The sequence below is a fragment of the Dromiciops gliroides genome, chromosome 1, assembly GCF_019393635.1.
Source record: "Dromiciops gliroides isolate mDroGli1 chromosome 1, mDroGli1.pri, whole genome shotgun sequence".
Lineage (NCBI taxonomy): Eukaryota > Metazoa > Chordata > Mammalia > Microbiotheria > Microbiotheriidae > Dromiciops > Dromiciops gliroides.
Window position 1 is genome coordinate 69,712,575 of NC_057861.1, and position 12,720 is coordinate 69,725,294.

The following is a 12,720-nucleotide window of genomic DNA, read 5'->3' on the forward strand; positions in this document are numbered from 1 at the left end:
ATATGGCATCACCTACGTTTTTGCAAACCCCGATCACATGGTCCCAGCTTGGGACGGCCCCTTGGAAATTAATTGGACCATTCAGAATTGCTTTCGCGGGGATTGACGCAGACTTTGCCCAATGAAACAAAGGGATGGTTCCCTCTCCCTCTGTAGGTTGCGCGGGTAAGACCAATCAGCCAATCAGAGTTTACTTCCTTCTGAGTGACAGGCCAACAGCCCAGTGAACACGGCAAGTTTGCGGGGAAGTTTGGAGGTGGTGCACCAACTTTAGGAGGAAGAGAAGGAAGAAGGGAAGGCGGTTTCCGCTCGAGCGCGAGATCTCCCTTTAGTTAACTCTTCGCTTTGGGCGCGTGTGTAGTCAGCCGGAGGGAAGCGCTCAACTTGGAGGTAAGCGGCGGAGGAGGGAGCGCAGGCCATGAAGGGACAAGGCCCGGGGCGCGTTGGAGAGGTGGGGCTGGAGAGGACTTCGGAGCTGAAGCCGAGGTGGCGGGCACGAGGCGAGGCTGAGATGGCGGGGGTGGGGGTGGGGGGGGGCTGGAAGGAGAGGGAAGCTCTGCGCGCGCCGCCGCGGGTCGGACGGGGGCGGGGGCAGAACCTCGACCCGGGCTGGGGGCGCGCGCGCGCCGACACCGGGGCCGCCGACCGTTGGGGCGCTTGGCTAGGGAAGGCGTGCGGCCAGCGTGGGGCGGGAGAGCTGGAAGGGGCCTGGGGAGTCCTGCCGTGGGGGCGCCCTTCGCTCACTAGGGCAGCCCCCAAAGCTGTCGCTGCACCTCAAGACCCAAGCGGGGATGGGGTGGGATCAAGGGAGAAGGCTCGGGGCCGCGTTAGTCTTGAGGGTCGTCAGGAGCCTGCCGTCCACACCTCTATGCAGGGGACCCCCTTCCCCATGCTTGTGCTTTATGGAGAACTCCCCGTTCTCGTGCATTGAGGGGAGCCCCTCATATTTGTGCTTGGGTGGGGATCCCCCTCGCGCAGGAACTCTGGTGGACCCTACCGGGAAATGTCCGTCCTTTGACTGATCGATCCCTCTCTCCCAACCTCTCGCGTGCAGGCCGCTCTCCGTGGTTTTGATCAAAATGTCTGACTCCGGGTCTTTATGTCTAGCTAATTACTTTAGGCATATAGGATTTCATTGATGTGGGTCTCTAACCACTGCAACAGGTGTCCCTCTTCTCACTAAGGTCTTAGTGAATTCCTCTCGTTCCTTTATGGCCACCCTCAACATAAATAAACCTCTTTGAGATCCTAATAAGTAACTTTCTATAACTTGCCAGGTTTTTTGTTGTCTTTTTTTGCCCTGCTGGCATACTTTTGGGGTCTTTTGCTTCCACACTACTACAGGAGGGATTTTGACGGATGACAATTTAAAGGAAATCTTTTTAGGTAGTGGCAAGTTCACTTGAAGAGATGGATTTTAACAGTCGTTTCTGAAGTAAGCTCAATCTAGTAAACTTGTGCAGAGGCTATTATAAATGGACATGAGAAAAATATTTTTTTAGAGAACTCTTAGGAATGGGAGAAGGATTGAGGGAGGGAAAGAATGTGGAACAAAAATTAAAATGTAAGAAAAATGCTTGGTTGGTCCATGAATTCCAAGGCCTTTATGGGACAAAGGTTAGAAGAGAGTGGAAAGGCCTATGTAATCAGTGACTTTTCTAAGTTTTTCCTATTTTTATTTAAAGTTATAATTACAAGCTTAAGTTACATATCCATTAGGTGCACCTAAATTGTTAATTCTTTACCGGAGCACCTAGTTCCAGATGTAGATTTCTTAAGGATACTAACAAACTACAGCAACCTGTAGTTTGTATTCTGAGGCACACAAACTTTTAAGTAGCTTGAGACAGTCTCAGGAGAAAGAACACATAAGATCGTAAATGTTCTTGATGACTAAAAGAACATTTTTTAAGCTTTATTTTGGGGGTCCCAAAGGCTGGTGGATAAGAGTAGATTCGGGGGGATACTGAGTGGGAAAGTATTGCCAGAGGTTTTGTTTTGTTTTAATCAAGCAAAAAGACAGTGCTTTAGAGTCCAAGGAAAGAAGACACCTCTTTAAGTTCTGTCTTTGTCTTCCTCTCTTTGTGTGGATTTGAAGTTCCCAACTTCTGTGACAATATTTGGTTACTTTTTTTTTTAACTACACGGCTTTGTCATAAATACATTTTTAACATGTGGATTAAAATAAGTACTGTCTTTTAATTTGATTCTCATTTTCAAGATATATTAATTAAGAAGCTTGGGTGATAGAAGTAGGTATTATCATCTATTTACTGGTATAGATCTATAGCTTGGCAAGAGGCCTTTTCATCATAGTATTCTTTTTTTTTTTTTATTTAATTTTTTAGTGAGGCAATGGGGGTTAAGTGACTTGCCTAGGGTCACACAGCTAGCGTCAAGTGTCTGAGGCTGGATTTGAACTCAGGTACTCCTGAATCCAGGGCCAGTGCTTTATCCACTGTACCACCTAGCTGCCCCTCATCATAGTATTCTAACTAGTAGTGGTATAGTATGAGCCCCACACAGCAGGAGAAAGAGCAGTTTTAAGTTGGGGCTCTACAGCAGCAGTTCTCCTGGCCTTCGTACTTCGCTGTATTTTGTACCTTATAGCCATATGGTACACAATATAATGTGTGGTCTAGTCCTGACTAGGTGGTGAGCTTTCCAGAGCTGGGTCTCTGAGTACTTATCCCACCTCCCTGCCTAGTGTCTCCCTGGAGACAAGTATTGAACATAAATACTCAAATATTTATTGGTTATAAGATAAGGCAGAAATTTTTTGCTTGCCAGGGAGAAATGACCATGATGAGGGCAGGATTCATAGTGCTTTCTGGTTTCCACCTTTGATTTGAGGAGTTAGAATCTCTATTTTTGGGGGGGCAGTGGGGGTTAAGTGACTTGCCCAGGGTCACACAGCTAGTAAGTGTCAAGTGTCTAAAGCCAGGTTTGAACTCAGGTCTTCCTGAATCCAGGCCGGTGCTTTTATCCACTGTACCACCTAGCTGCCCTGAGGAGTTAGAATCTCTAGAATGGACAGTGCTGAGTGACTTTTGGACTCTTGATGTGTCCAGGGATTGAGGATGATCTGTTTCTTTGTCTTTTTGTACTTAGCACTTGGTTGACCCTTGTCCTCTCTCTGTCAGTGGTCGTTAGAGAGGCAGGTATGGCCCTTCTTCCTCTCTGTAGTGAAGCTTTACTCTCTGTCTACATCTTTTTTCTCAGGGCAGAATGGCTGAACAAGATGTAGAAAATGAACTGCTTGATTATGAAGAGGATGAGGAGCCCCAGCCCATGACAGAAAGCACGCCCACCCCTGCCAAGAAGGATGTGAAGGGCTCCTACGTCTCCATTCATAGCTCAGGCTTCAGGGATTTCCTTCTGAAGCCAGAGCTCCTGAGGGCTATTGTGGACTGTGGCTTTGAGCATCCATCTGAAGGTAGGCCTTTCCTCCCTCTTCTGTCTTCATAATCCCAGCTTTTCACAGAAATATGTAACATTTATGAATCACCCCTACCCCACCCCATCCCTGCCCTATTACTGGTGATGTCTGCTTAGGCACCTACTTAGTTGTTTTCTGTTTTCTAGTCTTCCTTTAGCCTGTCACTTGTCAGAGAACTGAAGGGCTCTATTAAGTACTCACAGATCAGGTGTTTTCTTCCTGATTCCTTGTTTCAGGCCAGCTCAGTTTACTAGAATGAGGGCACGTAAGGAAAGTCACTCATTTTCTCACTTAACAATAATTCCATATTTTTATGTAACACTTCTGCTTCCATTATCCCATTTGATTCTCACACCTACCCTGTAAGGTAGGCAGGCTAGGCATGATCGTTTCTGCTTTATAGGTAGGGAAGGTGTGGCCTAGACTGCTTATATGATTTGCCTAAAGTAACACAATGAGTCCTTTGCAGAGCTGGGATTAGAAGTTAGGACTCATGATTCCATTCTTCACAGCATATACCCCTACTTAGAGGAACACTGTTTCTTTCTCAGTCCAGCATGAATGTATTCCCCAAGCCATCTTGGGAATGGATGTCCTGTGTCAAGCCAAGTCTGGAATGGGCAAGACAGCAGTCTTTGTACTGGCTACCCTACAGCAGATCGAGCCCGTGGACGGACAGGTATTTGGAGGGGGGTGGGGTGGGAAGTATCTGTCTGTCTCCCTGTCCTTTATAGTAGTAAGAAGCCTCAGTAGGGGGGCAGCTAGGTGGCACAGTGGATAGAGCACTGGCCCTGGAGTCAGGAGTACCTGAGTTCAAATCCGCCCTCAGACACTTAACATTTACTAGCTGTGTGACCCTGGGCAAGTCACTCAACCCCAATTGCCTCACTTTAAAAAAAAAAAAAAAGAAGCCTCAGTAGGAATGGAGAGAACTTCGTCCCCTTTCATTTCCATTATCTTCCTTGGAGACAGGAAGATAATGGTCTTAAAGATGGTCTTCAAGTTCTTATGGAATTGATTTTAATTCAACAAATGTCTATTGAGGCTTTGTTCTAAGCCTTGTTAGGCCCTGTTGAGGAGAGAGGTGATAAGGTGTAGCTATTGCTCTCAGAGATCTAGGTCAATGTTCCACTTTTTTATATACCCCTTACATACCTAGATGCATTGGTGTAAATACACATTTCAGTAGTAAGGATTGCAAAATTCTCTGTAATTCCTGCCAGTGTTCTTCCCTGAGTCCTTCTATAGAGGGTCCTGCCAGTGTGCTGAAGGTTCTCTACTTCTTAAATTTTGTGGGTCCCAGGCTAGTGCTTGGGCTGTCTGCCATGTCTCAACATAAGCTTCTTTAATGATCTCTTTTGTGCCACCTTTTAGGCATGGGCAGCCTTCTTGTGCTCTTGGTACTGACTCCATTGACTTTTAGGTCCTCTACAACTCTGAGCTGGCTAAGTGTGGAATAGGAGGTTGATGGGGTCCATCTCATGAGATGGCTTCACCCAAAAGGCTGGATGATTACTTGCTGTGTGAGCTGTAGAGGGGTTTCCTGTTTAATGGCCTCAGCAATTGTTCTTTCCTATCTCTGTTTCTCAGAGGCTCCCTGATTTCTTTTACAACTCTGTCTTTTCTGTGTTCTGGGGCCCTCCCTCCCCAAATCCATGAATTCGGTGCATCTAGATTTCTCTACAGGCTGTTTCCCCTGTTAAGAGGGAAGGGGCTCTTTCCCTTTTGTCTTTCTATCCCATGGGCCTGCATGTGGCGTGGTCTTCATAAGTTCTTGTTGGTTGGTTGATTGTCCCTGAGATGCTGTGATCTGTCCAACCAGACTGGAGCAGCCTCTTCTCAGAGCATGGCCTTCCATCTCCCTCTTTGGGACCCTTGTGCAAGCCATCTCCCAGCCTAGAGAACAGTCCTCATACCTCAGAAAGCATTTCTCCTTCAAGGCTCACCTAAGGTGTCAGCTTCCTTTCCAGCTCCCTCACACTATTGTATCTATAGATCTTTGGAATGTTGCATATATCTTAAGTAAAATGTAAGCTCCGTGAAGACAGGCACTCTTCTTGTCACTCTCTGTAGCCCCATAGCTGATACACAGGAACTTAATACGATTTGTTTGACTTGACTCATTTGGTCAGAATGGTCTTTGAGCCCTTCTCTGTAATTATATATAGCCTCATTCCAAATGTTGGGGAGCACATTTCTTCCTAATAGTAGATGATATTTTGACGTATGCCTATATATCAAATGTATATTATTTTTTAAGGCATATAGTCTATACTTGGAACAAGGCAGTAAGTCCCATTTTTTTGTGATACTTTCGTGCCTAGTGGTACTTTTGTGGTGGTCTCGTGTATTGAGTACAAGAAATAACACAGGGCCAGGGTTGTCATATAGGGCTTTTATTTTATGTCTCCTACCATGTTATCTTTCCTGAGGACGATGTTAATAACACTGGAGTAAGGACCCTTTGTCTCTGCAGGTAACAGTTCTTGTCATGTGTCATACTCGAGAGTTGGCCTTCCAGATTAGTAAGGAGTATGAGCGCTTCTCCAAGTACATGCCCAATGTCAAGGTAAGTCTTCTCTCTCTTCTGGGTGCTGAGATGATTGAGGGAGGCTACTGCTGCTACTACAGCTACTTCTAGGGTGACTTTTAAGTTTAATGAGACAAGAACATTGTATCTATTTGCTGGGAAGGAATTTGTTCCCTCTACATTTTGGAGTCTTTGGGTGCCTCCTCAGTCCCTGGTGCCTTCAACTCTGTTGCTTGGGCAACTTTACAAAACTTGGCCACCACACTGCCTTTGAGGTTTGCCATCATTTATCCTTAAAAGCCTAATGAATTATGCACTGTCTCCAGAGACCCAGCGTTGGAATCCCAGTCCTGTTGTTTCTTTAAGTGTGTATCAGTTAATGGGCCAGCAGAGGCTTAGACAGGGCTTCAGGCCTGAGGCTGATCTGCTGGACCATGACAACTCCTCTTCTCTCACAGGTGAAGATAACTTCTTAGCGTGTTCCTCTTGCAGAGGTTGGTCCCCTAGTTTTAGTGATAAGTGCCTGTCTAGGCAAGGGGCAACGTAAAGTGCTCAGCCATAAAACAGACTTGGTGTTGGGAAGAGGCAAAGACCTCCTTGTTCTAGGAACTATGGGGTATGCGAGCCTTGTGTGATGCAGTGATGTTATCAGCTAGCTCCTCTGGCTCTTCCTACTCCCAACCTCCCAACCTCTACTTTGCAGGTTTCTGTGTTCTTTGGTGGCCTTTCAATCAAGAAGGATGAGGACGTTTTGAAGAAGAACTGCCCGCATGTAGTGGTGGGGACGCCTGGCCGTATCCTGGCCTTAGTACGCAACAAGAGTCTCAATCTGAAAAACGTGAAGCACTTTGTACTGGATGAGTGCGACAAGATGCTGGAGCAGCTTGGTGAGGCTCCATTTCCTGTTTCTGCTGGCCCCGTCCCCTGCAGCTTGGCACCCCGGGGTCTAAAGGCACCAAGAGTGCTCTGGGCTGTATATCTGTTCTTGGTCAGGCAGATGGGACTAGAGCAATGGTGGTCCTACCTGGTGCTCTCCTAGCACCTTCGCCCTTCCTTGTCACTCAGAAGAACATTTCTTAGTGGTCTGTCCTATTCCATTTCCAGGCATTTCCCTCAAAGCCACGGAGACAAGCCTGATTTTCCCCTAAGTCATTGTCTGCTTTTAGCCATTTGGCTGTGTCAGACTGAGGCCAAGCTCTGCCTTGGGGAACAGGAAGGGTAGATGGGGGTTCACAGAGTACTTGGGAAGAGTCCAGGGTCCTCATTTCCCAAAGAACAACTTTCTTCTCCCTGGCCCCCAACCCGAAAAATAAGAAAATCTTAAGAGCTGGAAGGGAACTCAGAAACCATCTAGTTCAACTCTTTGAGAAATCTCTTCCGCAAACCATCATGGGCATCTAACCTCTCCTTGGAAGCTTCTGGTGTGGAGGACTCCACCGTCCAGTGATGCAGCCCATTTCACATCTGGATAATTCTTACTGTTAAGAAAGTCCTTTAATGTCAAGCCCAAATTTGTCTAAGCTCAGCTTCCTCCCAGTGTTCCTAATTGTGCCCTCTGGGGAAGTGTCTGAAGCCAGAGCATTAATGTGCCCCTGGGAGAAGGGCTTTTATCTGGGACCTTTGTGACAGACCCAGAGGTTTGGGGTCCCAATATGACTAAATCCTGCTCCCCTCGATTAATTGAGTGACTTTTTTAAAGTCCAGGGACCTCTCGACCTGACTTTCATCTGTAAAGTGAGGGCGTTGGGCTAGACGACCTCTGCAGCTCCCTTCTGCCTCTAAATCCTAGATTCCTTTGACCCGGGGATGGACCCATAATCCTTCCCACCTGCTTTCTCCTCATGTCCCTTGCATCAGGGAAAGCAGTGGGAGCAAGGGGCAAAGCCGGGAAACTGCAGATCTCCCAAATGACTGGCTCTGAATACAGCCCAGGCCAGACTCTTGGCAAAGGCAAGGCTTAGCAACAGCTCTCTGCTATCATTTGGCCCCGAGTCAGGAGGGACAGTGCAAGATTGGGGATGTGTCTTAAGTGTGTCTGAAGTTCCAACTACAGCTAGAATCCCAGCAGCTGTCTCTACCTCAGGCGGCCCTACCCCGAGGCTGTGACACGAGGTACACGGGCGCAGCTGGGTTCCCCACTGGCAGCGTGTGTAAGTCAAAGTACCACTCCTCCTTACACCCATTTCTTCCCTACCATTCCTTGCTGTCACCTCACAGCCCAGAGGGCAACAGACTTGGGGCTCAGTCCCGAGGCATTTTTTTCCCCTCCTAGGTCACGTGCCCTCTCAGCCCACACCTTGTGTTTGCTGGGGTTGGGGCGGGGCTTGGGGATCCACGTGTGGGTGAGTGTGGTTTCTGGTTTGTGTGGGGAGGCCTTGGCCAACAGAGACCTAACGCCCTCTCGGTTCTCTTTCCTCATCCCCCTTCCCTCCAGACATGCGCCGGGATGTGCAGGAGATCTTCCGCTTGACACCCCATGAGAAGCAGTGCATGATGTTCAGTGCCACGCTGAGTAAGGAGATAAGACCTGTCTGCAGAAAGTTCATGCAGGATGTGAGTGCGAAGAGAACATGCCCCCAGCCCAGCTCACCAGAGGAGAAATCCCCCTCTTAGCCCCGGCTGCTTTTCACCCCTCACCTGGGAGTCTGCCACAGGCTGGACTGGGCTTTGGAGCAGCCAGGAGTGGCTTAGCTGCCTGCCCTCCCCCGACGACAGAGAGGCAAGAGGCAACGTGGTGTAGTGGAGACAGAGCAGTGGACTGAGTCAGATCTGGGTTCTAAACCTGGCATTTACTCGCTGTGTGACCATGAACAAGTCACATCCCCTCTGGCTCATCTGTAAGATGATGGGGTTGGACTAAATGGTTTCCATAATGATTCTGTGACTCTGAACCCTTAACACTGAACAGGTGAGCCCTGTTCTTCGCCCCCCCTCCCTGGGTGAGAGGGTGCAGGGAGGGGACCTGGCTGCCTCTAAAGGTTACTCAGTACCTGACCTGCTTTGTCACAGGGTCCCTGGGATCAGAGCTAATGCTAATTCTTCATGGCTGGAGCAGTGCGTCCCTCCAGGCCTGGGGCCGACCTCTCTGCCAAGGGGGTGGGTCCCTATGCCTTCAAGAGCAGGGCATGGCTTGGCAGGCACAACCTTCCCCCATCTTAGTTTCTTCCCTTTCTCTTCTGTCCCCCATTCCCTGTCAAAAGTCCCTGTGCCTCTAGTCCATGCAGCCCCATCTTTGCTAGGCATAGACTAACATTCAAACCTGACCCTTCAGAGCAGGATAAAAAGCAGAGTGGGACCACTGGGCTTTCTTTTTGCTGCAGCATTGTCCTGCTCTGTTCTCTGAGATGTCCCCCCGCCCCAGGGAGACTGGTGTAGAAGGTTAAGAATCCCCATCCTTCTCCCCCACAGCCAATGGAAGTTTTTGTGGATGATGAGACAAAACTGACACTGCATGGACTGCAGCAGTACTATGTGAAGCTTAAGGACAGTGAGAAAAACCGAAAACTCTTTGATCTCTTGGATGTTCTGGAGTTTAACCAGGTGATGCTCCTGGACCAAGTGGAGCTGGGGCTAGGAGCCTTGGGGCTGTGGGAGGCTGCCTGACCTTGGACATTGGGAGGCGCACTTGGAAAGGAGCTTCTGACTAGGCCTCTCTCCTGCTTAGGTTGTGATCTTTGTGAAGTCGGTGCAGCGCTGTGTAGCCTTGGCTCAGCTCCTGGTAGAGCAGAACTTCCCAGCCATTGCCATCCACAGAGGGATGGCTCAGGAGGAAAGGTGAGTTCCCTCCCTCATGAAGACTCACTTCATGGCCCTGGATTCAGAAGGAGCTGAGTTCAAATGCAGCCTCAGACACTTGACACTTACTTAGCTGTGTGACTGGGCAAGTCACTTAGTCCTCATTGCCCTGTCTCACCCCCCCCCCCCTTTTTTTTTTTAATTTAAGAATGTAAGCTCCTCAAAGGCAGGGACTATCTCCTCACACAGTGCCTGTCACCTAGGAAGCACTTAAGTGCTTATTGTATTTGGGTTTTTTTTGGCAGAGCAGTGTGGGTTAAGTGACTTGCCCAGGGTCACACAGCTAGTAAGTGTCAGGTGTCTGAGGCCAGATTTGAATTCAGGTCCTCCTGAATACAGGGCTGGTACTCTATCCACTGTGCTGCCACCTAGCTGCCCCCAAGAAGTGCTTGCCTACTTGACTTAAAAAGCGTGTTTCTCCCTACACTGTAAAATGCATTTTACAGCTAGAGAAACAAACGCAAAAGTTGTGACACATAGATAGCTCTTAGCTAGTAGAACTGGGATTTGATTGGCGATCTCCAGGTTCAAGATCACGTCTCTTTCTATTCTGCCATTCATTTTCCTGATCATTGAGGGATGCTAGAGAAAGGGTATATGTGTGGAGAGCAAGGATAGAATAATTATGCTTCTCTCAGTAATTTGACAAAAGTCTTAGGGAAAGACTGTATCTGGGTAGAGCTCTTTCTAGGCATGAATTTACTCATGGCTCTATTCTGTCCTTAACAACTTCCAGGCTGTCACGCTACCAACAGTTCAAGGATTTCCAGCGACGGATCCTGGTAGCCACCAATCTCTTTGGTCGAGGCATGGATATTGAGCGGGTCAATATAGTCTTTAATTATGACATGCCTGAGGACTCTGATACCTACTTGCACCGGGTAAGAGCTTGCACTTGGTTTTGAAGGGACTTTGTTCACTGTACTCCTACAGCAGGCTGGCCAATGCTTACCCCTAAGAGTAAGGGCTTGGGGGATGCTGGCATAGCAATTAGGAGACCCGTCCCCTTGCATTTAGGATTATAGAATGTTAGAACAGGAAAAGCTCACCTAATCCAGTCATGGGTCAAGGTATGAAACCGAAGTCTAAATCGGCCCAGTGTTACATTGATCGTACATGCCAGGGTGCATTCCACTGCTGTATATTTAAACATATTTCTGCCAGAATAGCTGAGAGATCTGTGGGAAATGTTCGAGATCTCTTCTAGTTCTGATGTCATCATTTCCTGGTTATTGCAGGTCGCCAGGGCTGGCCGATTTGGTACCAAGGGCTTGGCTATCACTTTTGTCTCTGATGAGGGGGATGCCAAGATCCTTAATGATGTGCAGGACCGGTTTGAAGTGAATGTGGCAGAACTGCCTGAGGAAATTGACATCTCCACATACAGTGAGTATCTGCCCAGGGCTCCAGGCCTGACCAGGGGAAGGAGGCCTGCACTGTGCTAGTTCTTGCCAGGGCTTAGATCATCACCAGGCTTTCCCAAGCAGCTCAGTGGAACTGAGGGGAGGAGGAGATTGTGCCAGGCTGGGGCCTCTTGGAAGAAGGCAGGAAAGGTCTCAAACTAAGAGAGATTTTTTTTCTATTTTCCTGCAGTTGAACAAAGCCGATAACCAAGAGCCACAGACGGGACAATCAGGGCTACCCCTGCCTCCGTTTGCTGCTTTTAATGTTTTCTTTTCTAAGTGACAACGGGTATCACAACTATTTTTACTGTGTTTTAAAATCTGTAGATTTGTGTAAGAATAAACTTTTATTACAAAAATCTCACCTCTTTTTCCTTTTTAGGAATAAAATTTTCTTTTTAGAGGGGCAGAGAACAGTACATTAGGGTTTGTAATCATCTTTGTGGGCTCATTGAGAACAAAGGAGGCAGTAACTATCATGTATTAACTCAGTCTGTTTAAACTGAAATGTCAATTTTAGAAAGCTTTTTTAAAAAGATAAATATAAACAAATAAAAAAAGTCCACACCATGCTTGGTTTGGTTTCCCCGGCCCCTGGGCATCGGAGTTGTCTGTGGGGCCCCCCCCCAATCAATAGATAAAGGATGGGGACAAGGCCCCTTTGTACCGTTTGCCTCAGTCACTGTCATCACACTCCTTTCCTAATAATGTGAGAAAAAGGAAATTGGGTCCCAGTTCCATCTTATCTTCTGTGGTCCTGGCCCTTGGTGCCAAAGCTAGGGCGGGGAGGAAACAAACCCAGAGAGCCCCTTCCCCAGGGAGCTGGTGGTAGTGGGGAAGGAATCACAAGTTGCATGTTTCTAAGCCAAGGCGATTTCCTTACCCTCCCTCAGAATAGCAAGAGCTACATTTTGGTTCTCTTGAGGGCTGGCTCTGCATCCCTAGAGCTTCATGTTCCTTGAATGAGGCCTGCCTTGAAAGGAAGATGGACTCCCTAGGAGTACTGGGCAAGAGGGGTTATAGAATAGGCAGCAGAATTGTCCTTCGGCATGTGCAAAAGCTGCAGTGTCCCCACAGGGCCCCTCGGTGCTGTTCACATCCCAGATTCCAGCGAAGGTCTGAGGGCCTGAGGGGGAGAAAGCACCGTCATCAGTCTTGGGCCCTCCTCAGGCCTTGTGTCTGTCCCACTCTTTGGCCTGCTCCCCACCCCTCACCCCCAGCCTTCCTCCTGCCCTTACCCGGCTCTGGCTGGTTGTAGAGGTGGAAAATTCATTGTATTTGCTCTTAGTGACTATGCAGGCCCAGCGCCGGTACTCCTCTCGAACCTGTGAGGGAATTGAGTGAGGTGGGACAAATCTTAGCCATGGTCTTGGTTTTAAAGCCCAGGACTACGGGCTTCAGGACTCTTGGCCTCAACCCTTTTGTAAGGCAGGTGCACTTAAGTGCCAGGGGTGGGAGTTGAACCCTCCATCTTCCCAGTTATCTCAGCCTGTGATCCAGGCAGATCATCCCCAATTCCTCTTCACCATACCTCCCCCCCCCCCCACTGCTAA

General features: G+C 48.3%; 2 protein-coding genes across 4 annotated transcripts in view; one reads left to right on the forward strand and one right to left on the reverse strand.

Annotated features, from left to right (window-relative positions):
- Positions 1 to 255: 255 nt before the first annotated feature.
- On the forward strand, positions 256 to 11,526 carry DDX39A (DExD-box helicase 39A). Its single transcript, XM_043976157.1, has 11 exons — positions 256 to 390; positions 3,223 to 3,436; positions 3,991 to 4,118; positions 5,916 to 6,008; positions 6,673 to 6,856; positions 8,404 to 8,522; positions 9,378 to 9,509; positions 9,634 to 9,743; positions 10,501 to 10,645; positions 11,003 to 11,150; positions 11,358 to 11,526. Exons 2-11 carry the CDS (start codon positions 3,229 to 3,231, stop codon positions 11,372 to 11,374), a joined length of 1,284 nt encoding a protein of 427 aa, XP_043832092.1. The 5' UTR covers positions 256 to 390; positions 3,223 to 3,228; the 3' UTR covers positions 11,375 to 11,526.
- The window catches only part of ADGRE5 (adhesion G protein-coupled receptor E5), a 41,688-nt gene continuing 40,463 nt past the window's right edge, over positions 11,496 to 12,720 (reverse strand). For all 3 annotated transcript variants that reach the window (XM_043976155.1, XM_043976156.1, XM_043976154.1), the window contains 2 exons: positions 12,406 to 12,492; positions 11,496 to 12,293 (listed from right to left, as the gene is read on the reverse strand). In XM_043976155.1, coding sequence (XP_043832090.1) covers positions 12,261 to 12,293; positions 12,406 to 12,492 — 120 coding nt within the window. In that variant the 3' untranslated portion in view covers positions 11,496 to 12,260. The remainder of the gene's footprint in view (positions 12,294 to 12,405; positions 12,493 to 12,720) is intronic.